This window comes from Glycine max, chromosome 1 (genome assembly GCF_000004515.6).
Source record: "Glycine max cultivar Williams 82 chromosome 1, Glycine_max_v4.0, whole genome shotgun sequence".
NCBI classification, from domain to species: Eukaryota; Viridiplantae; Streptophyta; class Magnoliopsida; order Fabales; family Fabaceae; genus Glycine; species Glycine max.
The window spans coordinates 39,803,086-39,830,301 of record NC_016088.4 but is presented as its reverse complement, the minus strand read 5'-3'; the positions used below and the strand labels follow the sequence as shown (position 1 = coordinate 39,830,301).

General features: G+C 33.1%; 2 protein-coding genes across 4 annotated transcripts; both read left to right on the top strand.

Annotated features, from left to right (window-relative positions):
• The first annotated feature begins 748 nt into the window (after nt 1-748).
• Nucleotides 749-8,565, top strand: LAX1 (auxin transporter-like protein 1). Of its 3 annotated transcripts, XM_014774586.3 has the most exons (10): nt 750-1,264; nt 1,361-1,486; nt 1,744-1,956; nt 2,092-2,277; nt 2,420-2,532; nt 2,647-2,830; nt 3,075-3,172; nt 4,372-4,579; nt 5,962-6,219; nt 8,119-8,565. In XM_014774586.3, the coding sequence occupies exons 3-10, from the start codon at nt 1,783-1,785 to the stop codon at nt 8,347-8,349; spliced, it is 1,452 nt and encodes a 483-aa protein (XP_014630072.1). In that variant the 5' UTR covers nt 750-1,264; nt 1,361-1,486; nt 1,744-1,782; the 3' UTR covers nt 8,350-8,565. The 3 variants fall into 3 exon arrangements, with proteins under 3 accessions (XP_014630074.1, XP_014630072.1, XP_014630069.1); XM_014774588.3 differs by lacking the exon at nt 1,361-1,486 and having other exon boundaries at nt 749-1,316; XM_014774583.3 differs by having other exon boundaries at nt 750-1,486.
• Nucleotides 8,566-12,101: 3,536 nt separating this feature from the next.
• LOC100778215 (high mobility group B protein 7) lies at nt 12,102-14,976 on the top strand. Its single transcript, XM_026129607.2, has 8 exons — nt 12,102-12,199; nt 12,403-12,485; nt 12,564-12,609; nt 12,719-12,832; nt 12,911-12,968; nt 13,057-13,098; nt 13,364-13,423; nt 14,941-14,976. Exons 1-8 carry the CDS (start codon nt 12,102-12,104, stop codon nt 14,974-14,976), a joined length of 537 nt encoding a protein of 178 aa, XP_025985392.2.
• The last annotated feature ends 12,240 nt before the right edge of the window (nt 14,977-27,216 follow it).

Sequence of the window (27,216 nt, the reverse complement as noted above, 5' to 3'; positions counted from 1 at the left end):
TTCGTGTTTAAGTCACATATATATAGACCATTGGTGGTCATGAGTAAAGCCTTTGAAAAGTTGTGACTCTTGAAATTATTTTTCTGAAATTCCTGTCTGGTAATCGATTACAGTAATTGTGTAATCGATTACAGCTTTTAAAATTTGAATTAAAACGTTTACTAACTACTGGTAATCGATTACCAATATTGTGTAATCGATTACAGCTTTTAAAATTTCGAATTCAAATTTTTATAGCTGTTATAAAATGTATTTGGTCACTGGTAATCGATTACATCCTCTGGTAATCGATTACCAGAGAGTAAAACCTTTGAAAAACACTTTTTATTTTAAATCACTTGGCCAAACCTTTGCTAATTCAATTAGGAATTCCCTTCCTAATATTCTAGTGATCATCTTGATGTTGTGCCTTGTAATCTTGAAGTATTGTCTTGAATTTTAATCTTGAAAAGCCCATTTGCATCAATTGCAACACATTATCATGATCATCATCAAAACATCAAAGCCAATTGCATCTACATTCTTAACATACGATTGTGTCAAATACTTAAAAATAAAAAATTTATTGTCTGTAGTATTTTATTTGACTCCAACAATATTATTTTCAACAAAAGATACTTATCATTTATACTAAAAAAAAGTGGCTAAAATATTTATAATTAATAATTTGAATATTAATTAATTGTCTTAGCCGATGAAGCTGCTTTTGGAGGACTATAAAAAATAGAGGGCATTCAGTCACTCCAATTCTTACTGATTAGCACAACGTCTGAGTCCCTTTGATTTCCCAAATTCCGTGTCATCACTCATCACCACCAAGAATCGAATCAGAATTTGGAACAATCAATGAATTGAGTTTTCATCCCTCTCATCTCTACCTTTCTCCGTTGAGTTTAGCAAAAAGAGAAAAAAACATACAGCCACAAAAAGCAACACGAGCATTATTTCACAGTACTTTGCTTGGTTGCTTCACACTTTCACAGTCTCTCTACTTTTCTTTTGGCTATATTATAAAAACAAAAAGCACCCTCTCCCTCCTTCTATATATATATATATATATATATCTGGTTGAATAGTTACGAAAAGGGTCTTTTATATAGTTCATTCTTCTCAGTCTTTCTCTGAACCAAAAACAAAAACCACCAACTTTGTATAACCCTGCAGAGTTTTTTCTGTTCCTCTCCCTGCTGCTGCTGCTTTTGCAGTCTCTGGGGGATTTTGCTTTGCGTTTTTTTATGTGTCAATTGGTGGCGGCTTTCAAGAGGTGGTGGCTATTATTGTGCTGAGTTTACATTTTTCCAAGAATCATATATAGGGTATGGTCAGATTCTGACGCTCTAAAATTTCCTTACGTTTAAAGCTTTCTCTGCCACTACCTATGAACAAGGGATCCATAATTATCACCACTACACCATCAGAAGAAGGGGGATCTGTCATCTGAATTTTCTTCCTTCAAGCTTTAGGAGAAAGAGACATATCAACGAAGGTTACTAGATAGCGATTATTAGTACTAGTATTGGATTTTCTTCAGTTTTTGCTATCTTATTAGTGACCAAAACCTATGTAAAGAGTCCGTGTCTGTGCCCACTTCTTTTCTATTTTTGTTATTTTTCATTAGGAATTCTGCAAAGGAATTTTGCAGTTATCTGGATCTGGGGTCTTTCTTGGCTTTCGTTTTCTGGGGCTGCGTTTTTATATCACGGTTTTTTTGTCTCATTTAGTGTCCTTTTTTATGTATTTCAGATCCACATTTAGACACTGCTTTTGTGGATAAGAGAGACAATGTTGTCTCAGAAGCAAGCAGAGGAAGCCATAGTCACAAACGAGACAGAACATAAAGTTGGCAGCACTAGGGAAGAAGAGAAGGAGCAAGGCCACTCCATTTTCAGCCTCAAGAGCATCCTTTGGCATGGTGGTTCTGTTTGGGATGCATGGTTTAGCTGTGCTTCAAATCAAGTAAATCACCACACCCAATAGTCTCAAATTCCCATCACCAATGCAAACAAAAAAACAAGAAAAAATAAAGTAACACAATTAGTATTAGTCCCTTTTAGTCCATGAGTTAACAGTGAAATTTTGCATTTTTTATAGGTGGCTCAAGTGCTCTTGACACTGCCATGCTCCTTCTCTCAACTTGGCATGCTATCAGGAATCATTTTTCAGGTGTTCTATGGAATTATTGGAAGCTGGACTGCTTATCTAATCAGTGTTCTCTACATAGAGTACCGCACCAGAAAGGAAAAGGAAAACGTCAACTTCAAAAATCATGTCATCCAGGTTGCTAAGAATAACAACTAAAATTTGTCAATAAAAAAAAATATTGTTATGTTGTGTTGTCTTCTCAATTTTCTTTGTTTTCTAATTTGATAAGAGAAAAACTACAGTACTAGATAAAATTGCACTATTCTGAATTTTTCAGTGGTTCGAAGTCCTTGATGGGTTACTTGGTCCATATTGGAAAGCATTGGGGCTAGCCTTCAACTGTACTTTCCTCCTCTTTGGATCTGTGATACAGCTTATAGCATGTGCAAGGTGACATCTTTGCTTCGATTTTAAAGGCAACTTGAAGTAATATAGAGTGGGCAACTTGAAGTTGTTTTTCTTTTCTCTCATCTTTTTTGGTTCTTGCTTCTTTGATCCAAACAGTAACATCTACTACATAAATGACAAATTGGATAAACGGACTTGGACTTATATTTTTGGAGCTTGCTGTGCCACCACTGTTTTCATACCTTCCTTCCACAATTACCGAATCTGGTCTTTTTTGGGTCTTGGAATGACCACTTACACGGCTTGGTACCTTGCTGTTGCAGCCATCCTTCATGGCCAGGTGATAAATCAGTAACAATAGTAAGCAAATAGTATAAAATAAAATAATTTTATATAATCATTTGATCACAAATTATTATATATAATAAATTTATTAATTTTTATAATAATTATATTAAAAGTTATAATAACAAATGATTTATTATTAAAAAAATATTGTAAAATTGTTTATTTCAAAACAACAAACAAATGGTCAATTTCTATGTGATATTCATTATTCAACATCTTGCAAATCATGTTTGTAGGTGGAAAATGTCACGCACACGGGTCCAACAAAGCTAGTGTTATACTTCACTGGAGCCACTAACATCCTCTACACGTTTGGAGGACATGCTGTGACTGTGTAAGTTCACCTTTTCCTCAGCAGCATCGTGATCTATTCCTCCGTCTTCTTTCTCTCGTTTTTTTCTGTTTTTCCACACTGCTTCTCTTTGCAGCTTTTGCCGGTTATCTCGGTCTTCTAGATCTTTGGGGGCAAAAACAAAATCATGCACAAAAATGCTTTCTCTTATGTTGCTTTTTTTGGCTTCAAAAGTGTTACAAGCCCCTTATCTCTAGGAAAAATTCCACAATTGAATGGCCCCATTATTTCTATTTCTGATTGTACCTTCTTTCTAAATTAATTAAAACTTGGAATAATAATGAAAAATTACCGTTTTATTGGGGGGTCAGTTCCTATTTGTTCTGTATCTTTTATCCCCAACCTACACAAAGTTTAATTCCACGAACGTTTTAAATTTTCATATGTCGAGTGTGTTGGGATGAGGGAATTTAAAATTTTAAGGAATTTTAAATTCTTTGGGATGAGGGAATTTAAAATTTTAAGGAATTTTAAATTTTAAGAATTTTAAATACTTAAATTAAAATTCTTTTATTTTTAGAATTTTGTGTTGGTATAAAAAAAATTAAATTTATGAGGGTGAAAAAAAATAAATGAAAAAAAAGAGAAGATAAGATTGGTTTGTTAGTTATACGTGTTGTTCTACGCTCACACCCGATTGATGTTGCACCACTAGCTCAGACAATGTTTCCTGAAAAAGACGGTAAGAAGAGAATTTCAATTTTTCACTTTTTAAAAGGAAATTGAAATTCCAGATTTTTAGTTGTTTAAAATTTTGTTTTAAAATTCCAAAATTTTAAATTCTTCAAAAAAAACATCCAAACAATGAATTTTAGATTACAGATTCTCTGATAAATTACTTTCCTCAGTTAAAATTCTCTATCTCAATGCACTCTAAAAAAATAAAAATTTTCAATACCATCTTTTAATAGTAGCTTTTAAATTACTATTAAACAGATGAATTATAGTATGGGATATTTATTGATTTAGTTTTTATTTAATACTTTTTAAAACTAATAATAACATTATTTGAATATATTACTATTATTAAAATTGTCTTTAATTTTGGAAATTTCAATGTAGATTATTATTATTATTATTATTATTATTATTATTATTATTATTATTATTATTATTATTATTATTATTATTATTATTATTATCTTTTGTGCATAAGGTGATAATGGTGACAAATGTTGCAGAGAGATTATGCATGCCATGTGGAAGCCCCAAAAGTTCAAGTACATCTACTTGCTGGCCACTTTGTACGTTTTCACGCTAACGATTCCGTCAGCTGTCGCCGTTTATTGGGCTTTCGGTGATATGCTTCTTAACCACTCCAACGCATTCTCTCTCCTCCCCAAGAATGGCTTCCGTGACGCCGCCGTTATCCTCATGCTCATTCACCAGGTAAGACTACGCGTATGCTTTCTTCTCTTGGATAAAAAAGTGGTATAGTCATGTCTTAAAGAGTTATTATGTTTATTTTAGAAAAATATTAGTAACAAATAAAAACAAAACAACCGAACTCAAAATTAGTGACCACTAATGCTCACTTTTGAGTTGGGTTTGAACGTATTCAAAGTACTAAGCTTTGACTCTACTTTTAACATATTATTATCATAATATTTTTTTATGAATTTTTCAATATTACATTAATATCCCTTTAAGAAATTTAAATATATTAGTTTTGAAAGATTTTAAATTTATTCAATAATATATAACTTATTATTAAATTACGCAACAAATTAATATAAACTTTTTATATTCACAATATATTAAAATTAAATTTTTAAATATTTACTAGAAGCATGCGTTGTATATATGTGTGTACACTCAAGTATAGTATCACTTTCAAAGTTTAAGAAAAATATTAATATCACATATTTTATAACATTTTTTATTATGCAGTTTCTATATAATTCAAATTGTTTCTTGATTCTTCATGAAATTCAATTAAGAAAAAAAATGTATTAGAAAGAATAATTTACTATCCTCTCTCCTCCCTCCTCCATCACAACATAACGAATTCACTATAATCATGGACTGTCAATAGTAGTATGACAGTCTCTACTTATAATTAAGTATTTTAATAATATATAAATACATTATTAAATATTAGTGCAAAATATTTTAAGCAGTATATTAATTTTACACTCTGACTTTGATCAGTGAAACATATGAAAGGATTTTGTACACCGAAGTGAATCCTTTCTGTTTGCTGTGCTTTGCTCATTAGAATGCAATTGTTTTAGTTTTATAAGCTATTATTTTTATGATCACTTTTCATAATATATTCTTTTTATCTCTATTTTTATCATATCATTAATTTTATTTTCTGCAATTCTAACTTCTCGTATCTCTCAAAATTGTAAAAGTCAATATATAAAAGTATTATTCAAATATAATTTTCCTGATTTTAAGAATAAAACTTTCTAGTTCACATATTTCTATTGTTAAAGTCATATACAAATTAATTATAAAATAATAATATTTTCACCATATTTAAATCAAAACAAACATCTTAATTACTATCCTAAGTTTAACCCATTTGTTCCCATTTTCCCTTCTTCATCCGGTCTAATTGATAAAAGTTTTTGTTCACCAAAATAGCCAATTTGAAAACCCGCTAAACTACCATTCAAAAGAAGTGGCAAAACTCAATAATCGGAATTGCATAAAAGCTCCTCAAGACTTTCCTTGAACGATAATTTCCTTACCATGGTTAAATAATTTTTATTACTCACACTACATTTTTTATTTTATTTTCTTTCCCTAATTTATGAATGCAGTTCATCACATTTGGATTTGCGTGTACTCCGTTGTACTTCGTGTGGGAGAAGGTGATTGGGATGCACGACACAAAGAGCATTTGTTTGAGGGCACTTGCACGGTTGCCAGTGGTGATACCTATATGGTTCTTGGCCATAATCTTCCCATTCTTTGGGCCCATAAATTCAGCTGTTGGATCTCTACTAGTTAGCTTCACTGTCTACATCATCCCTGCCCTAGCCCATATGCTCACTTACAGAAAAGCCTCTGCCAGACAGGTAAATCTTCTTCCACGTCTTAACTATCTCTTTGCCTGCCCCACCACCTTCTCGTGTTATGTCACTTGTGTCAAGGATTTTAATGAGTGGGCTCACACTGAGAATAGGATGCTACGGTGTTTATTTTAAATTTTGGTAATTAGTTTTGAATATTTAAGTATAATTTAAAGAATTCGCTTGGTTGTCTTTTTAGTTCCTTAGGGTTTGTTTTTCTTGATATGCTTCCTCAAGTTAGGGATCTGATTTTTTATCTCCAAATAAAAATGTGCATTTTTTACTACTTTAAATTCGCATAGACAGATTAAAAAGATCATTTTTTAGATATGATGTTTTTAGTCTCCAAATAAAAATTGAATTTTTCATTACTTCAAATTCCCTCAGAGGGACTAAAAGATTTTTTTTTTTAAATTTAAGAGACTAAAAAAATAAAATATTTTAGTTGGAGAACTAAAAATAACACTCTCGAATTTAAGAGTATTTTTTGATTTTGAGACTAAGATGCAAATTTTTATTTGGAGAATTACACTATATAATCTATTCACTCTAATTTAAATGTCTAGCTTAATTATTCACAATCACATGTTTTTAGTTAAACTGTATATGACGACCGGGTGTGTAAAACTAATTTTGTGTACAAACCAAAGGCGCACCTAGTTACCCAAGTTTAGTTGCCTTCACTGTGTCAAGGCATTATTGTGTGACATCTAAGTGCACATACAATTAATGATGGTGTCTTTAGAGTATAGATAAGATGAAAGAAAATGGAGAAAGAGAAATATGAATGATGGTTTCTTTTATGTTTAGTGGATAAAAGAAAAAAAAAATAACAGCGAAGGTAGAGAGATAAAAGCATATAAATAGATAGTGTGTGGGTGGGGGAGAGTGGCAGCAACAAATGTACAAACGCATTTAAGGCCTGGATTTGGAAATTTTACTAGAAGTATTGAGGCTGGTGTTGGGTCATTTTCGTTCGGTTATTCGCTACAGTTGGATGATTGTATAGTACTATGCTTCTGCTGAGCTGTTGGAGTTGACTGATCTCTATCCCTAATAACTCAAATTACTAAGAGAGCAATGGTATGAATTTTAGTTGATGAAAAGTGAGAACTAGGATAAAAAATCTCAACTATTCAATTGAAAATTATCTCTTGATATTTAAATACATATATCATAATTCATGGAATTGACACAACTGTTGTGAGAGTTCACATTTAAAAAAATTTATTTAATATGATTATCTGTATTTAATTTCTTTTATGAAAAGTGAGCAATGGTATGAATTTTAGTTGATGAAAAGTGAGAACTAGGATAAAAAATCTCAACTATTCAATTGAAAATTATCTCTTGATATTTAAATACATATATCATAATTCATGGAATTGACACAACTGTTGTGAGAGTTCACATTTTAAAAAATTTATTTAATATGATTATCTGTATTTAATTTCTTTTATATGTAAATTTTTTTTGAACTAATGATAATAATATAGTGTGAGTAAGATTATTTTTTAATTCAATGGTTGAAAGAAATCCATAATTTTTTATTTACATATATAATTTGTTACATGTAGGTGAGTTATTTATTTTAGAAGAGTAGTTTTTTGGTTATTTAATAATTAAGACTTTGAAGAAATAATTAAGAGTTTGTAAGTGGATTCAGAATTATTATTATAAAAATGACGAAATCGACAAATGTCGATGGATTTGAACATAGTATTTGGGGGCCTCCCTAAGATATCTTAGTTTTAACTCCGTACAACCGTTAGAAATCTTGTTAAATCTCCTTGTTTGCATTATTGCTGGTCCCTTTCTTTGGGAATTTTGTGATTAATACAATAGTAGTAGTGTAGGGGCATCCTAAGCTATCTAAAGTGTGTTTTTTTTCGTCTAATTTTGCAGAATGCTGCAGAGAGGCCTCCTTTCTTCATGCCAAGCTGGACTGTAATGTATGTCTTCAATGCATTCATTGTGGTATGGGTTTTTGTAGTTGGATTTGGGCTTGGAGGATGGGCCAGCATGACCAACTTCATAAGGCAAATTGACACATTTGGGCTTTTTGCTAAATGCTACCAATGCCTTCCACCAGCACCAAAAGTTGTGGCAGCACCACCCCCTCATGCTCATCATTAGAGCCAAGCTGATAACTCATTCACCACAACATAGTAAAGTTCAGCAACAATCACATTTCCCTCAATACTTTGTATTATACACGGGGAAGAATGGTAAAAAAAATATACACTGTCCCCTTCATATGATGTGTCTGCTGGCTGGGTCATTAGTTTTGTCCTTTTTTCTTTGTTATATAGTATTTCCTCCCCAACCCCCCCCCCCCCCCCCCCCCGCCCCCCGCCCACCCCCCCTCTCTTCTTGTAAGATTAGTTGATTAAAAATAGTGTGTCAAATGATTCCTTTGCTATGAAATGCACAGGCTAATTAAATTAAATTAAACACTGTTTTAATTTGGTATCTTTCTTTTGCGTCCCTCTCTTTCTTTTTTCCTTAGGTTGAGCGATATGTAAGATTTTGTTTGCCATTTCCTTTTGTGCTCACAGATTGCAATCTCATTATTAGATTTCATTGTTTCCAGAATATGCCTTTGAAATAAATAAATAATTATTTGAAATATTTGCTGTCTTAAAAGGAACGTGGTTTGAGTTCGAAAGGGTTGTGACTTGTTCAATCGTCCACTTAGAACATTCAGATTCCTTTCATTCATAGTGAGCAATGGGGCGTGGACCCTGTTAGTATGCACATGGATTGCATGTGGCTTCATCTGCTTGTCACGTGCCATTATTGCTTGCCGAACACATTATATTTAAGATCTGTATATCTCATGATGCATGAACCTCTCCCTTCAACGTATGACCCATATGTTCATTAACCTAAATTAGTTTATAAGTTTATGTTTATTAGCATTAATTTTCATGAATGATCAAGCCCTTTGACCCTACCCCTTTTCCCTATTATTAATATTGACTAATTTAATGCTCTAGTTTCAGTTCGGTGCACATGCACCGGATTATTTGGCAGCTGCATTGTTCAGCTCGATCTAATACAAGCAAAGTATGCACATCAGGACAGGAACTTGAAAAAATGCCAGATTGGGAACAGTATCATATTCTTAATTTCTAGATAGAGATAAGGAGCTGTTAGAATATTTCGAATCATCTTTATGGTTACGATTAATTATGGCCTTTTGGGCATGTGAAAAATAAGTTAATATCACGATCTATTTGAGGCAGTTGCTATTTGTACTCTTGCTTTTTCTTACACACAATTTGACATCCACTATCTCAGATAGAATCACACCTATGGAGATTAGCTTTCATCTAACAATTAGCAAACAGATGCATACTTTGTATAATATCAGCACGCGATTCATCATCCTACATCTTAGACAAGATCACACCTAATGAGCTTTGCTGATCTCCTCTAACAAAATAACACATCAATTCAAATAACAATAATGAGAATTTAATACAATAATAAGATAAAAAAAGAAATGAAGTTTTTAGTCTGTGACCTTTTTTAAGTTTTAGTCCCTAAATAAATATCTGATATGCCAAAGTCCTTAAAGTTTTCCTAGTTAAGACTTTTAGTTTGGGCTATTAGAGTACACCATTAAATGACACCACATGTCAATTTTTAAAATAATTTAATATTGTCTTAGTCTTTGTGTATAACAGACAAGTGAGGTCTATTAGTGATATATATATTTATTTTCCCATAAAAGTGATTGTATTTATCGAGCTATTAATAAAATAAGATATATTTATTGGTAAAAAAAATATTTTTTAAAAAATAATTACCTCTTGAATCATTTAATGTCATGAATAGTCTTAGATAAAATTAAAATTTATGACAAATTAATCCATCTATCTAACTATTTTTATTTATCTTAAAGAAATAAAGTTTATTTCTTATATATAATAATAGAGTATGGAGGTAGAATCTTTTTCTAGCAGTTTTTCAGCAGTAAGAAATTGCTTGGGTAACTTTTTTTTAACAAGGTATTAAATGTGCCAGAAATTACTTCTCCAACCTTTAGAAAAAGTCACAACATGAAAATCTCAGGAACACAAGAACGCTATGGGTGTTCTTCCTAAATAAAAGAAGCATATTTCTAGATCACAGTTCACCAAATAAAAGAAGACAAAAAATGGAAATAGAAGTTAGCAACAACTCAAAATCAGGATCGAAATTGCTATAAGCCTTTTACTAACTTTAGATGCAACTTCGAAGTTCAAATTATAGTAAAAGAAAAGTTTCAGGTATCTGAAAATGGTCTTTTGGTTCTTCTTCTGACCATCCTTCTATACAAATCGAGAAAGCAAAAACACCGTATAGGAACTTTGAGAGATGGAACACAAATCGATACCTTCCTCTCCTCTGACTGCCAAAAGCCAGATATGGAGAAAGAGGTGTGTGGGTTATTGGGGTCTTTTGTAGGCGAGGGAGTGGAGGAACGCGGAGACGACTGGCTCGATCTTGTTGTCAGATGCGCGACTGAGGGAACATGCTCGACGGTGGTGGCGATGTTTGTAAGGGATTCAACGCCGCAGACTCGATCATTATTATGCACAACAACATGCTCCCGTAATCACACACATAAAGAAACACATTTTATTATCTGAATGATACAAAAAAATACACATTTTTATAAGTATTGTTGTCTCACTCACACACACAAAAAAGAAGTATTGTTGTCTCACTCGTACATAGCAAGCCCACTTTTCTCACTTAATAATTCCTGTGTTCTTGTGTGTGTTTTTTTTTTTTTTTTTTTTTTTTTTTTTTTTTTATCGGTAGAGCAAAATGTTTATTAACAAATGTCCGTTGCCTTTGAAATCAGTCACCCAAGAAATTTATAGTGGTTAAAAACCACCTGAAATTGAATCATATTAAATTATTTAAAAAAAGGACATATGGGGTCTTAGAGGATGTTATGTTATCGTTTAACAATAAACTCTAATGACACTACTAGAAAAAACCTTTCCACGACGTAGTTTTTAAGACGTTTAAGACGGTCGTGACACAAACGTCTTAAAAATATATGCGGTGTCATTTTCGTAATTTGAAGCTTCCATACAAAGACGGTGTTACTCAAATCCGTCTTAAAATTAGTTGTTCAAGACGGGTATTGCAGCACCGTTGTAGAAAACTCAATGACATTTATTTTATTTAAAATAATTTAAGACAGTGTGGATATGCACCGTCTTTGAAGCTAGGAGAGACAACAACAGTGATATGATAGACACCGTCTTTAATTGGTCTAATTAAAATTTAAAAATAATGCCCGTGTGTGTCTCTTCATCTGCGCCTTCGAAGGTTCTAGATCCAGAAGTAGCTGTGAACAAAGAAGAATACCAAGTGTTTGAAGAACTCGGGTGAGGCCGTTTTGGCACCGTGTTTCGCTGCTTCCAACATCGAGGACTGCGACTGCATCAAAATGGAGGCCTTGGAGGTTGGTGGCGTGGTGGTGGTGGTTGTCACCAGCGAGGAAACAGAAAAGAAGTAGCCGCTGGAGAAGAAGTCATTGTCGTAGTCATCGATGAAGAAGTTGCGGAGTGCGTCGATCCGGCGAAGAAGAAGGAGCTGGACGGCCTACGCGCCGAGATGCTGGTGGCACTGGTGGAGTGCGTTGATCCGGCAAAATTCATGCTGGAGGCGATCTCAGAGGTGTTTCCGGTCGACAAGAGAGGGGAGAAGGCCGGCCAGGACATGGGCTGGGCCTACGTCCTTGTCCTGGAGTCGCTAAAATGAAAAACATGGCTATTTGATTTTCCCTCCTTTCATTTGATATTATATATTGGAATTTGGAACCCTTCGCATTCTCACTTGCGAGGGCATTGTTACAGAACTAGGACACAAGACGATAACAAATGGCATCATCTCAGTCGAGGAAGAGAGTTGACGCCGTCGATTGTCGTGCTGCTTCCGTTCTCGTTTGTGCCAAAGATGGCAGTGCTTTTGCTCATTGGTTCGTTACTCTCTTTTACTTCAATTTAATCGATTACTTTCAATTCATGAGCATTGCAATTATTAGGTTTTATATTTCTGATTAATTGCGCTTTGCTGTTTATGCCTTTCATTTACGACTCGCTGGCATTGAGAAGCGTCTTTCACTTCAACTTTTGTTATTTGTGTTTGCTGATGTGTGTTTTGCGTTTGTTTTCTTTGCAGCTACGATTGCAAGAAGAATGTGCCGGTTGCACTCATCGACATGCACAGTTGTAGCCTTGAAGCTAAAATTAAAATGAACCTAGGTTTGTGTAATCGATTCTTCCATTTCCTTACTTTGTTTGGTGTACTTCTTTTGATTTTGATTTCGTTTGGTTTTTCAGATGCTCAAGTTGTGGAACAGGCTGCTGAAGCTAAGAAGCCAGAGAGGTGTATTTTTTTCCACCTGCTTCTACCTAATTTCCTCTATCTGTGTTCATAAACGTTTGGATTTGCTCTTATTGACTTGATTTTTTTAATCTATTTTTTAAATGTGTAGGAAGAAGCCCAAATCTAAAGAGCCTATGGCAAAAAAGGCTAAAGTTGGGAAGGGGAAGAAGGTCAAGGATCCTAACATGCCTAAGCGTCCTCCCACAACTTTTTTTGTCTTCTTGTAAGGGTTATTTTGCTTGTTAGTGATGATGTGGTTTTTCTTGAGTGTCTGTCTGATTGAGGTAATAATCTATTGCAGGGATGATTTTAGAAAATCTTTCAAGGAAGCTAATCCTGATTCTAAGGATGCTAAAAGGGTAAGCAAAAATTATTAAGTCTGTTTTTGTCCTTTTTGGTTTTCATAAAGTGGATGGGTGTTTGGCTTACTTGTTGGGGGAATTGTAGGTTGGCAAAGAGGCTGTGTGGGGCATGGTGATTGTGGCCATTGTGAGACGTGTGGCTATAATACACCAAAGAACAAATCATGCATGGAAAAGCAAATTCAAGGGGGGAAGGAAAAAATAATTACGAAGTGGATCTCTTCAAAATATATATATATATATATATATATATATATATATATATATATAAAATAAAAAGTTTTTTTAACGTAAGAGCCAAAAGGTATTTTGTTCTTAATTGCCTTTTTTTTTTATAAAAAAAAATTTGAACTACTAGCTAATATGTTTTGGGACATTAATGGTTTGAACAGGGATTTTCCTATGGCTTTGTGGAGTTTGAAGTGGCAAGTGCTGTGCAAAGTGCACTTGAGGTATTTATTAAATGTACCTTAATATAAGGAAGGGTTCATTTCTCTAGATCTAGCTCACCCTGTTATATTGGAGTCCTTTATGTTTCTAAGGAAAAAACATAAGATTTGAGGCTATCATATTTGTGTTAAAATTGAATTTAATTATGAAGAATGAGAGAGAGAAGGATTAAATTTCCAGTGACATGATCATGTAGGCTCTAATACCATGTCAACCACCAATTCATCCCAAAGCTTTAGATATTAGGAGGAGCAGGCCAAAGAATATTTTGGTGTGTATGATGTATATATACTACATACACAACGTGTACAGTGGAAATCATACAAGTGCTGAGATTCTAATCAGAAAGAGAATAGTTTGTTAGAATAGTTGGGAAACTGAACCTTAGCTCTACTGCTGAAAGGGGAAATCCTTTGTGAATGGGAAACCCTTTGAAGGATAATCTCTACTTTGTTTTCTTTGCAATTCAAGAAATACTACCAAAGCATATTTGTTCCCTTTCATTCCCTGTTTTTCTTGTATATCTCCCCGATAACTCAACCCATTTGTGGGTTTCTAACAAATACCCCCCCTTAGCATTATGCTATTCTGCTACTAACTTTAACTGCATTTAAAGCTTGCTCGTAAGGTTGAAAGTTTATTTGTTTAGATTGATTCATTGAAAGCCAATCTAACTGAACTGGAATCACGTCATAGCAATAATTATCCTGAGGAAGAGTTACATTCTGATAATTACTGGTTTTCTTGTCCTCTAGAAGGTTGAGATGTTTTTTATATTCATCTTGATTTTTAATTTATAACACAAAGCAAATAAAGATGTTGACATGCATGTGGCGCTATGGCAGTAAAAAAGTTATCTAAAAAGTTACCTCCCATACAAGAAGCACCAAAGAGTTATACTCCATATATCAAGTACACCAAGCTTCAATTTAAGGTATGGAAACTATAGGGTTTTTGGTATATAGAGTGGAAAAGATAAAAGATACTGCATACAGTAAGGTTGATATTGTTTTTATATGTTATGAAGATCAAGACAGAGTTTAAGAGAAAGAAAGAGAGACCTTTAATATTGGAACCTTTTGGTTCCTAATACACAATGTGTGACAATGTGATACAAAAAATAAAGCACTAGCCATTATTTATGCTAATACTAGAACATAATCCTAACTAAATAAGAAAACAAATCATAGGGATAATGAGGAAATATGGAAGCTAATCTTGATAGGTAACCGAAGAGATTCTAAATTATTGTAAAGTATAATTAATAATTAATATACTATTGAAGTTTTGTCATGTATTCTATCATTATAATCAGCTTTGGCTGTGTGCTCTTTTATACTTCCAATCTTCCATTCATTTTTGTTTGACATTATTAAATTAATGTTTGAACTTTATATGCTTTTATCAGAATAAAAAGGTTATGAACTTATGATTGCAAGTGCCAGTCACTTACTAACGTCCAATTTTTAATCATATACATCTAGTTTGATAACTATGTATTCTTTATTGTTTGTTTTAGGTAGAGGCCAAGAATATTGGGAGCAGGAAAATATAAGAGAGGAGATGTCGACTTGTCGGCAGATGTTCAACATTTTTCACCCCTATGATCCCGTAGCATACAGGTTTGCTACAATTCTAGCTCCAATGAAGTATCACTAGTGATTATGAGTAGAGTAATGAACATAATAATTTAATTTCTTGACATCAGTTGATTTAAGGTAATGGAAAATTAATTCACATACATTTTTCCTTTCTAATTAAAATTATCTTAATCTGTTGTAATTTTTATTAAAAGGCTGTTTAGAATTCAATTTTCTTAATCTGTTGTAATTAATAGTAAAATTTATTTTCTTAATCTATTGTAATTAATAGTAAAATTTAATTTAATAATTAATATTTAAATGATAGATTAAATACAAATAATACATAAACCTCTTATTTTTATTTAATCTATCATTTAAATATTTATTTATTAAATAAATTTTATCATTAATATTAATTATAATCATGCTAATATATATTATTTTTAATTATTTATATTTTTTCTGATGGGATATCAACCAGAAAAAATATAAATAATTAAAAATAATATTCAATTCAAAGACGGTGCTTACATCAGCACCGTTTTTTAAAGTACGCATTCTAAGATGGTGCTTACATCAGCAACGTCTTAGAATGTCTACTTTCAAAGACATTGATGAGGTAAGCACCCTCTTAGAATGCGTACTTTCAAAGACGGTGCTTACCTCAACAACGTATTTGAAAGTAGACATTCAAAGACGGTGCTTATTTCAATAACGTCTTAGAATGCCTACTTTCAAAGACGTTACTGTGGTAATCATCGTCTTTGAAAGTTGCTCACTTTCAAAGACGGTGTTTTGGGATTCGTCGTTGAAATTTTTAAGCTTCGACGACATCACATTCAACGACGCTCGAAAAACGTCGTTATATCCCTTATTTGACCGTCGTAGAATCGCTTTTTTCTAGTATTGTGATAAGGACTAAAAGTTGTAACAAAAGAAAATGTAATATTCCAAAAATTCAATTATAGGAATTTAAGAAATATTATTGTTATAGATAATAGTAATGATTGCTTGGTGAGCAAGTAATTAAATTATTAGAGATATAATATATTAGAATTAGAGGAAAAATGAGGAAGAAAACTCATATTTAGTGAAAATTGTAAAAAGTCAACAAAGTCAATCATAGACTAACAGAGTCAATGGAAGGGATTGACTTAGGTCAATTCATTAATGACATATTGCTAAATACAAAAAAAAAACTCATTTTTCTCTTACTTGAAGGCTTCATTGTGTGCTTTGAAGGGGATTTTGTGAATATTAGAGGTAAATCCTTGAGTAAACCTTTAGATTTTCAGTTGTTCTTTCATTTCAAGTTTAAATTCTCACTCTCTTCTTTCAATAATCTCTCACATGTGCTTGGACTCATTGATTGGAAGCAAGAGTGCTAGTGCTAATGCCTTTTCTCATGCTTTTTATGTGTTAATGGTTTTGGACTCAATGTTGGGAGTCATAAATATGAGTTTACAAGTTTTAGAAAATTGATTGATCAAGTGATTGAGTGTCATGAATGAAGCGCAATAGTTGTTTGATGTTTTGTTGCGTTGATGTATTGCACGAAAATGGATGCTAAAAATTTTAGGGTTCTCATATGATAAAAATAAAATTATATTTTGAAAGTAGACATTTGTGGCTTATGTTTTCATGTACGAAACGTAAATTTTGAATAAGAAATGAATTTACTATAAATTGTTTAAAATAACCCTTGGGTTGAATGCTCTTTTATGACCTTTGCTGCTTAATTGATAAACTGGGAGCAATCAGGAAATGATATATGAATGTGGTGGACATGTATACAAAACAATAGACATCATAAGATTTAAAAGTTGGGGTCACTCATATTTTATTTCATTGAGTAAGTTGGGAAACTAATTTAAGTAAAAGGAAGCATATGCAGGAGACTTTGTTATTTTTCTATTGAAACATGTTTTGGTAAAATGATTAGTTCTCTCTGTGTGGTTATCGTATGGTGATGTGTGAGCCCAATTTTGAAAATGAACTTAAATACATTCTATGTTGATAAATTTCGTAAGATTCCACTAAGAAATGAAGAAGTTATTGATTTTATAGAACAGAGTGCTAAGCTATGAGAAAACAGGATATATGGTGTTATTGATTTAATTCTAATTAATTATAATTTTATTGGTGCATTGTGATGCTATTCTATGATTTAGATCCATAATACTTGTTGATTAAGGTTAAGGGACATTGAAACTATGAATAAAAGTCATTATGGAATTTTATGAAAAAGAATGATAAATTATGGTTGATGATAAATGATTATTTATTACTTGAAGTACTTGACTCTATAACTTATGACTTGTAGTAGAAATATGAATTAATAAATGAACCTTTGTGGTCTTGTAATTGTGGAAACATGATGTGGTGCATGTTCTATGAATAATATGGTGATTAGTCTTATGATTCCATTGTGTGGAAATATGACATATTGCATGTATGATAAGTGGAATAGAGACAAATACTTTATTGTATAATTCTAAGGTATGGTGTATTAATCATCTGAATATTATGATGTTATCTTATGATTCTAGTGTTATTATGAGATGAATTAAATGATTCTAACATGGATGTTGTATGACATATTCCATGTTTGTATTGGGAAGGCAAAGGCCACTATGCAAGACTATTATGTATATTGCTATATTCAATATTGATTCTATATGGCGTATGCAGTATGATGGAACTTGAGGGTTGAGACCCAACCCTTAAACATTAAATAAAAGAAGAGTGTGACTAAGGAAAGTTATGGGAAAGGAAATCGGTAGCTATTTTTTAAGAAGCAATATTGTAGTTAAGTAGAAGCGATCATTGAAAGGACAACGAAGACCAAATAACCTAGTTTGGAAACCAAGTAAGATCATGCAAAAGGTGTTATAACAACTAAGGAGTGAGGGCATCACTAAGACTAGTGGAAACCAAACTTAAAGCAAGCGAAGTTAATATCGAAGACTAAAGTGGAAGCAATATGGAAGCAATTCCGAATATGTGTAAATGTAGAGGCATAATGATGATACAATAAGATCCCTTGTTTATTAATATTAGTATTATGAGAATAAGGTACTTGGAGTGGAGTGAATAATCTCATAAGACTTGAATGACATATTGATGTGATGGTTGTGTGGTAGGAAGCACGAAGACATTAAGTACTCTATGTGATGCTTTGAACAATGATTGTGCACTTGAAGTAAAATTGTGTGTGATGAGACAAGTGATGATTGAAATCATTACTGGGTGTGGTTGATGGATATTATGACAACTTATGTAACCAATCTCATTACAATACCAGTGGGATATAGATCACCTGTGGACACTGACTATGGAAGAACTCAATTCTCAGCCTAAGATGAAAGATGATGGTGTACGACGATGCATAGAGATAGCATTTCTTTTTTGTGCGTAAAATTATGGTCTAAATGGCATGTATCCCATGGGAATGTGCCTGACGAGGGCGATGTGACAATTGTCTTTATGATGATTAAGTTGGATGGGAAAGCCACTAACGGGAGCTTCAAGCTGAAAGGGCCTAAGGCCTATGCCTTGGTAACCATGTCACTATACTATTCTTTGAACTCACTAGAAATGTTCGTGAAGAGAAGGCATCCCTAAATGCAATCCTAGTGAGGAGTGACGGTAAAAGAGCGCTTGGACCTACTATAAGTGAGTGGGTGGCTATAATTGGTACCTGGGGTATTGAGGTAAGGACCAGGATGGTCCTTGAGGATAAAAAATGGTGTCAAGTTGTGATACCTTAATGAGGATGGGGGGGACCCACGTAGTCGACTTGGCAATCACAACAATCACTGAGAAAAATAACCAAGTTATGGTGAATGTAACCGCCTGTAGTACCAGGGTAAGAATATGTACTCCCATGACATCACCCAAAAAGATAAATGAAAGATATAAGACCACCATGGCAGCATGCCAATAAGGTGGTCATGTCCAAATAGTGGAACAACCATATAGCCAAAGATTAGGGCTAGGAGAGCACATATGTGTAGTCGGACCATAGGGTTGATTATGTGAATTGTGTAATGTGTTTGTGATTGTTGACTTTGGTCCTTTTTCTTGTGGTATGATGGGGGAGTAGAAAACTCACCCATACACCTTTTTTTTAGAGGACGATGGCAAACGAATGGAGACTAACGTTTAGGATGTTGATCTGCCCACTGGATGGCCAGTGGAACCATGATCCATGGTTTAAGGAGGATAATTTTGTCGATAATGTTAGATTTGGTCTCTCACCAGCGGTCAGGGAACCATACATTTCACCATTTTATTTTGATTTACCTCTAGTGCTTACTCAATATCCAATGCTCGGTTACATGTGTGTTTCGTCGACTCCATTTTCTTCACCTTCCCGCTCTTCATCATCGGCATTGTCTATGGCTGATATCGTGATGATGATCGAGGAGATATTTGCTCAGCCAATTGTGAGGGAGTATGTTCTGTCATCTCTCAACAATGAGATTCCCTTGTTAGTAGATCCGTCATACAATCTAGTTTCACAGACACGATTCCTTTTGTCCGAACATTTGATTGATTGGTCATTTGTCTTGGAGGACTATGTTGATGGTGCCAATGACAAGGAGGATGATCCTTCTAAGGATGCAAGCGACGCTAGAGAGACCCCAGGGATCGATGAAGATTCTTCTTAGATCTTGCTGCATGATGGGTAGTGAGTAGGATTTCATCCTTAGGACTAGATTTCTAATTTCTGACATGTACATGGTGGGTAGATCTAGCATAGTTTCTTTTGGATATAATATCTTTTATCTTCTCTCTTCCAATACATTTTATGGTGGTCTGTAATTACTTGAATTATCCTCATCAAATGGTTTATTTTATGACTTTACATGAATAATATGTCGTTGACTAGTTAGAGGTTTTATTTTGGAGTGTTGTTATATTCTTATGTCATATTTGACTAGTGTTTATTAACATTAGCAATATTTCTTTATATTTTGAAAAAAATGACAATGTATTTTTGAGTAGTTATTTACTTATCAATGTAATAAATGCAATTGGATATCATATTTTTAGAGAATTATATATTATTTTGTGTATTTTAATTAATTAAATTATGATAACTCCTTTATAGAAATAAGAGTGTTATAGAAAATTTTAAGGACTTTAACTTTTCTTGAACTTTTAGGTTTCCTTATGATTGTGTCTATTGTGAATTTGAGTTTTGGTGATTGAATTGCTGGTTGAAATTTTGATCCTAAGTGAATATTCAACTCCTAAAAGTGTGGTAAACAAGTCTAGTGAGTTCAACATACATAGGAAGTTTGAAAGTAAGCCTAAGACAATCAATATACCATGCTAAAAAATTTAAAGTCTGAAATCGCTGGTGCTGGCAGCTTGAACATATGAACTTGTAAAAATTATTGGGAATTAGTCACTGCGAATTTGGAACTGAAATTTTTACTGAATTTTCTAGACATTGGGAAAAAAATTAGAAAAAAAAAGAAAAAAGTGATTTGGATAAAATGAAAAATAAGAAAAATCACACAAGTTGGTAGGAAAATCAGTGTCCAGGAAAAAAAATGTGAAAGGGAAGTGTGCTTGTTGTTTTGGCTCAAAATGTTTTCTATAATTGGTGCCTATTTTGCACCAATCTTAGTTCTGATATTTCAATTGAAAAGTAGTGTGAAAACAAGTGCCAAAACTAGAGGTTTCTTGAGTCTTTTTTTTTTAGTTTTTCTACTCTACTCTAAAGCTATTCTAGGTTTCTCTTTGAGCCCTAGCTTGCTTTTATGTGCTTTTCATTGCTTTAATTGTTGAATAATCCTTGAACTTTTGTCTTGTTAAAACTCTATTGGTTTCGCTTTCATTTCATTTTTTTGGTCTTTTGTTATTGTCTGTCTCTTTGTTTCCTTGTTTGTGAGTTGCCATATAGGAAATTGGAAAGATGGATTGGTGCTATCCCTTGAAGAATTTGAGTCAAGAAGCAAGGGGCCAACCACCTTAAGAGCTATTGGACTAAGAAACACTCCAAATTGAATGAATCACCAAAGAGAGAACAACCACCAAAGTTGAGGACCTTTTTGTAATTTTATAATTGACAATTTACTTACCTTCATTGCTTTCAAATTTTGTAACAAAAAGGCCTTTCATTGGAAGTATGTTGGGAGCCTCCAATAGGTTACCAAACTTCCATTTGTGTGTAATAATTTTGGGCAATTTTCCCTTAGGATAGTGAGTGTTTTATTGGGAACCTTAAATGGTCATCCAAACACTCTTAGGATCCGTCTAGTTTACATTTCTTGCACTTTAATTTCTTGCTTGCTTTCATAGCTTATTTTCTTTACTAGTCACGCCTAGTTTATCTTGTTATTACATAATACTTTCTTCTTGCTTATCACGCTTATCTTTAGTTGTTTTGAACCCTAGCTTTTACCTTTTGCAAACCCTCAACAAGAAAGAACCACAACTTAGGAACCAACATGAATCTGTTGGACAAGTGGCCTCAATCACTTAAGAAGGGAGTGGGGTGAATTAAGTCTTACAGAATTCCCACTAACAAACTTTTAACCCTCTTTTTAAATGATAGGCTTAGAATGCAGAAGAAGAAGTAACAATCAATTTAATAATGTTCTTTAAACATGTAAGACAAAATTGATTGCAATAAAATAAATGAGATAAGAGAAGAGAGAAATACAAACTCGATTTATACTGGTTTGGCCACTTCCCGTGCCTACGTCCAGTCCTTAAGCAACCCACTTGAGATTTTCATTATCTCTGTAAATCCTTTACAGACTCTAAACACACCTTGGGATCATTCACCCTTGTGTTCAAGATTCTTCAAGAGACAACCAGTTTCTTGATTACAATTCTCACAATCCAAGAGACAACCTGTCTCTTGATTACAACTGACTTTTTGAGATGAACATAAAAATTTCTCTCCTTTAGAGTTAATGATACAAATTGAAGTTCCTAGATGAATTTCTTTCTTTTAGAGATGATAATACAATTTGAAGTTCCTGGATGAATTCTCAATAGATTTGCAAGTGTTTGCCCAAGAGTTGTTGAGAAAGCATTTGGCAATGAAGTTCTCTTAGAATATATCTCTCTTGCTTTTCGAAGTCAGACAGACATATATATTGGCCCTTCGTGCCTTTTCAAAAAACTTTTTCTGAAATTCTTCACTGGTAATCGATTACAGGTTTCTGGTAATCAATTACGCAGTTGTAGTTTATAGGGTCATGTCTTTTCAAAGTGTTTTCTAAAGTGCCGTTGTTGGTAATCGATTAGATGATTCAAAATTCAAATTCAAAACATTTTTTAAAAGCTGTTTTTCAAAATTGTCTTCTGGTAATTGATTACACTGCCTGGTAATCGATTACCAGAGCCTTGATCTCTTGGAAACACTTGTTTTCAGGCAATAACTTGATCTTGAATTAATCTTGAAGCAATGCTTGTTTGTTGAAGCAACCTTGTATTAATCTTGAAGCAATGCTTAACCTTTGAATGTTTATTAAAGTAATCTTGAAAGCAACCTTGTGTGATTATTCTTTGGCATCATCAAAACCATGTATTCATACATTCAAATTCTCCCCCTTTTTGATGATGACAATAATTATCAAGTGAATTTTTTCTGGCATCATCAAAACCTGAAACCTGCATGATTCACATTTCTGTTGGATCGAGTGACCTCAGAATAATTAAGAAGAGGGGGTTGAATTAATTATTCCTAAACCTTTACTAATTAAAAATTTACTCTTCTAAGGCTTTTGCTATGTTGTTAAGTAAATGAAGAACAAAAAAGAAACTTAACCAAAAGTAAAAGAGGGAAATAAAGTGCACGGCGGAAATTAAAAGAGTAGGGAAGAAGGAGACAAACACATAAGAGTTTTTATACTGGTTCGGCAACAACCTGTGCCTACATTCAGTCCCCAAGCGACCTGTGGTCCTTGAGATTTCTTTTCCAACCTTGTAAAATTCCTTTACAAGAAAAGATCCACAAGGGATGTACCCTCCCTTGTTCTCTTTCAACAACCTAGTGGATGTATCCTTCACTAGAACTGATCCACAAGAGATGTACCCTCTCTTGTTCTCAGTTACAACAACCCAAGTAGATGTACCCTCTACTTCTACCACAAAGGATGTACCCTCCAATGTGTTAAGACAAAGTTCTCAGGCGGTTAAACCTTTGAAACTTTGTGAATGGGGATACAAAAGAATTCTCAGGCGGTTAGTCCTTTGAAATATTTTGTATATGGGAAAGGGAAGAATCAAAAGAATTCTCAGACTGTGTCGTTTTGAATTCTTTGACAAGGGAGAAGGGAGACACAAAAGAATTCAAGCTGTTAGTCCTTCGTTCTTTTGGGAAAGGGAGAAGAGAGACACAAAAAGAATTCAGGCGGTTAGTCCTTGGTGAATTATTTTTGGCAAAGGGAGAAGGGAATGAAAAAGATGAATAGCACAATTTTCAAGGTTTGGAAAACTAGAAAACTTTGGGAAGCTTTTGGCAAAAGGAAGAAGAAGAAGTTCAAAGAGATTCAGAAATCAATTGGCAAAAGTTTGTTGTCTAAAGAATGAATTGAAAAGATAGATGTATAGATCGATGTCGGAAATGCAAAACAAAGCCTTGCGTTTATAGACTCTTCATGTCTGGTCAAGAGAACCATTAGAAGAGTTATGACCTTTAGAAAAACTTAAAACCAATTTGAAAAATTTAAAAACCATTTGAAGAGTTACATCTTTTGATTTGTTCAGAAACTATCACAGTGTAATCGATTACACAAAGCTTTTTGTGAAAGGATGTGACTCTTCACATTTGAATTTGAATTTCAACGTTCAAACGCACTGGTAATCAATTACCAAAACATTGCAATCGATTACAACATTTTGAAATCAATTGGAACGTTGTAAATTTAGTTGAAAGCTTTTTGAAAACCATTTTGCTACTGGTAATCGATTACAATAATCTGGTAATCGATTAATAGAGAGTAAAAACTCTTTGGTAAAAGGTTTTGAGAAAAATCCATGTACTATTCAGTTTTTGAAAAAACTTTTTAATACTTATCTTGATTGAGTCTTCTCTTGATTCTTGAATCTTGAGTCTTGAATCTTGATCTTGATTCTTGGAACCTCGATCTTGAAACTTGATTCTTGAAATCAAATTTCCTCTTGAACTTTGAAGTGTTCTTGATTCAATCTTGAACTCATTCTTTGATTCTTGAGATCATCATCTTTGTTATCATGAAGTGTTCTTGACCTTTGAGCTTTTTGTCATCACCTTTGTTATCATCAAAACTTCTTTGAATCAATCTTGATTCATCATGAAGCTTGCTTCTACAATTTCCCCCCTTTTTGATGATGACAATCATTATCAAGCAAATTCTTTTTTTGACATCATCATAACCTGCATGATTCACATTCTCCCCCTTTTTTTGATGATGACAACCATCTGTAGGTTAGGAGTAAAACCAAAAGAATATCTATTTGTATAGTTTACTCCCCCTTGATTTTGCATTGATTGCTTATATGAAACAATTGAAGATTGCATAGATTTCATATATAAAAAGTTGTTTCATAAACCCTTACTATCTCTCTCTCTTTGTCAACATTAAAAACAAATCATGAGCAGAGAAGAGAAAAGCATTCAAAAATTTATAATGAATTAAAAGAGTAGAGAATGTCATACTGTTCAAGTATCATTTCATGGCCTAAAAGAAAATGTTACCGCTTGTTGGAATATATGAGAATCAAATGATATCAAAAGGCCTTTATTACATAATTGATGAATACTTAATAAACTATGCTTAACCTTTGAATGTTTGTTAAAGCAACCTTGTATTAATCTTGAAGCAATGCTTAACCTTTGAATGTTTGTTGAAGTAATCTTGAAAGCAACCTTGTGTGATTATTCTTTGGCATCATCAAAACCATGTATTCATACATTCACATAGTCATCATTCATCTAGTGTTAATGGTGAGGGTACTAGTCATAAGGACCCTCTATCTAGAGTCTTAGATGAGTTGAGTTCCCTCAAGTTATGCAAAGAAAAACTAGAAAGAAAAGAAAAGGGTAAATAGTCACTTTTGTCCCTCGATGTGTAATTCGTTGACAAATGCATCTCTGAAAGATGAAAATACAAAATTTAGTCCCTAAAAGTGTAAAAAGTGTGACAAATATTTCCGACCATTAACTTTTGTCCGTTACCATTAATAAAATAGCCTACATGGCACAAAGAGACAAATTTGTCACTGAAATGATTGCCAAAACTAAAATAAGTGAACGAGTCACTCTAGATTTACCCTTACCATTAACACTAAATAAATGATGACTCATGTTGATTCCAAAGTTGTGGTTCTTTCTTGTTGGAGGTTTGCAAAAAGGTAAAAGCTAGGGTTCCAAAAGAACTCAAGATAAGAGTGATAAGCAAGAAGAAAGTATTATGCAATAACAAGATAAACTCAGCGTGGCTAGTAAAGAAAATAAGCTATGAAAGTAAGCAAGAAATTAAAGTGCAAGAAATGTAAACTAGGCGGATCCTAAGAGTGTTTGGATGACCACATCTAAGGTTCCCAACAAAACACTCACTATCCTAAGGGAAAATTGCCTAAAATTATTACACACAAATGGAAGTTTGGTAACCTATTGGAGGCTCCCAACACACTTCCAATGAAAGGCCTTTTTGTTACAAAATTTGAAAGCAATGAAGGTAAGAAAATTGCCAATTACAAAGTTACAAAAAAGTCCTCAATTTTGGTGGCTGTTCTCTCTGTAGTGTTTCACTCAATTTGGAGTGCTTCTTAGTTCAATAGCTCTTAAGGTGGTTGGCCCCTTGCTTCTTGACTCAAATTCTTCAAGGGATGACACCAATCCTCCTTTTCAATTCCCTATATGGCAACTCACAAACAAGGAAACAAAGAGACAAGCAATAACCAAAAAACAAAAAATGAAATGAAAGAAAAACCAATATAGTTTTAAAAAGACAATTTTTTAAGGATTATTCAACAATTAAAGCAATGAAAATCACATAAAAGCAAGCTAGACTCAAAGAGAAACCTAGAATGGCTCTAGAGTAGAGTAAAAAAACTAAAAAAAATAGACTCAAGAAACCTCTAGTTTTGGCACTTGTTTTCACACTACTTTTCAATTGAAATTCTAGAACTAAGATTGGTATAAAATAGGCACCAATTATAGAACAAATTTTGAGCCAAAACAACAAGCACACTTCCCTTTCACTTTTTTTCTTGGACACTGATTTTCTTGCCAACTTGTGTGATTTTTCTTATTTTTTTTCGTTTATCCAAATCACTTGGTTCTGTTTTTCTAATTTGTTTCCAAATTTCTAGAAAATTAAGTAAAATTTTTAGCTCAAAATTTGTAGTGACCAATTCTTAGTAATTTTTACAAGTCGCGTGTTCAAACTGCCAACACCAACGATTTCAGACTTCAAAATTTTTAAGCATGGTATATTGATTGGCTTAGGCTTACTTTCAACCTTCCTATGTATGTTGAACTCACTAGACTTGTTTACCACAGTTTTAGGAGTTCAATATTTACTTAGGATCAAAATTTCAGCTAGCAATTTAATCACCAAAACTCAAATTCACAATAGACACAATCATAAGGAAACCTAAAAGTTCAAGAAAAGGTTCACAATCAAAGACTCTTTAAGAATTTTGCAAGAACATGTTAAGGACTAATTAACATGAAAGATTTGACTCAAATCAACTAATAGGCTAAAATAATTTCATACACTGATGAACAAATGAGTTAGACAAAGAAACAAGAAAAATAAAATTAAGCACAACATAAGGAATCTTATGTGACAAGTTTCATGACTAGACATGACTTCTATGACAAAACTACAATAAGTGAACAAGTCACTCTAGATTTTTGAGTTTTTCTTCTACTTTAATGTTTTTGTATGAATTTTATGTTTTAGGTTTCAGCCACAAAAAATAGCAAAACAAAACTCAAAGGAACATAACTCACAATTCATGATTCAAGAACAAGAACAAGAAATTTGAACTATAGAAAATCAAATCTAGCTTCTATAGCAAGTTTAATAGGTGTAAATTATAAAAAATCATGTTAACAACATTTAGCACAAGACATGTGAGGAGATACATGGAGAAAAATGAAGAAACAACAATGGAGGAGAAGGTAAAGCTGAAAACTAATGAAGGTTTAAGGAGCACCTACTTGAAGCTCTTGTGCTCTGATACCACTTGAT

What these genes read in the sequence shown, in the direction of transcription:
- LAX1 (XM_014774588.3), top strand. Translation starts at nt 1,783, where the DNA reads ATGTTGTCTCAGAAGCAAGCAGAGGAAGCCATAGTCACAAACGAGACA. An exon ending in TCAAAAATCATGTCATCCAG is followed by an intron (nt 2,278 to 2,419) that starts GTTGCTAAGAAT and finishes TGAATTTTTCAG; the next exon opens with TGGTTCGAAGTCCTTGATGG. An exon ending in TCCTCATGCTCATTCACCAG is followed by an intron (nt 4,580 to 5,961) that starts GTAAGACTACGC and finishes TTATGAATGCAG; the next exon opens with TTCATCACATTTGGATTTGC.
- LOC100778215 (XM_026129607.2), top strand. Translation starts at nt 12,102, where the DNA reads ATGGCATCATCTCAGTCGAGGAAGAGAGTTGACGCCGTCGATTGTCGT. An exon ending in TAAAATTAAAATGAACCTAG is followed by an intron (nt 12,486 to 12,563) that starts GTTTGTGTAATC and finishes TTGGTTTTTCAG; the next exon opens with ATGCTCAAGTTGTGGAACAG. An exon ending in ATTCTAAGGATGCTAAAAGG is followed by an intron (nt 12,969 to 13,056) that starts GTAAGCAAAAAT and finishes GGGGAATTGTAG; the next exon opens with GTTGGCAAAGAGGCTGTGTG.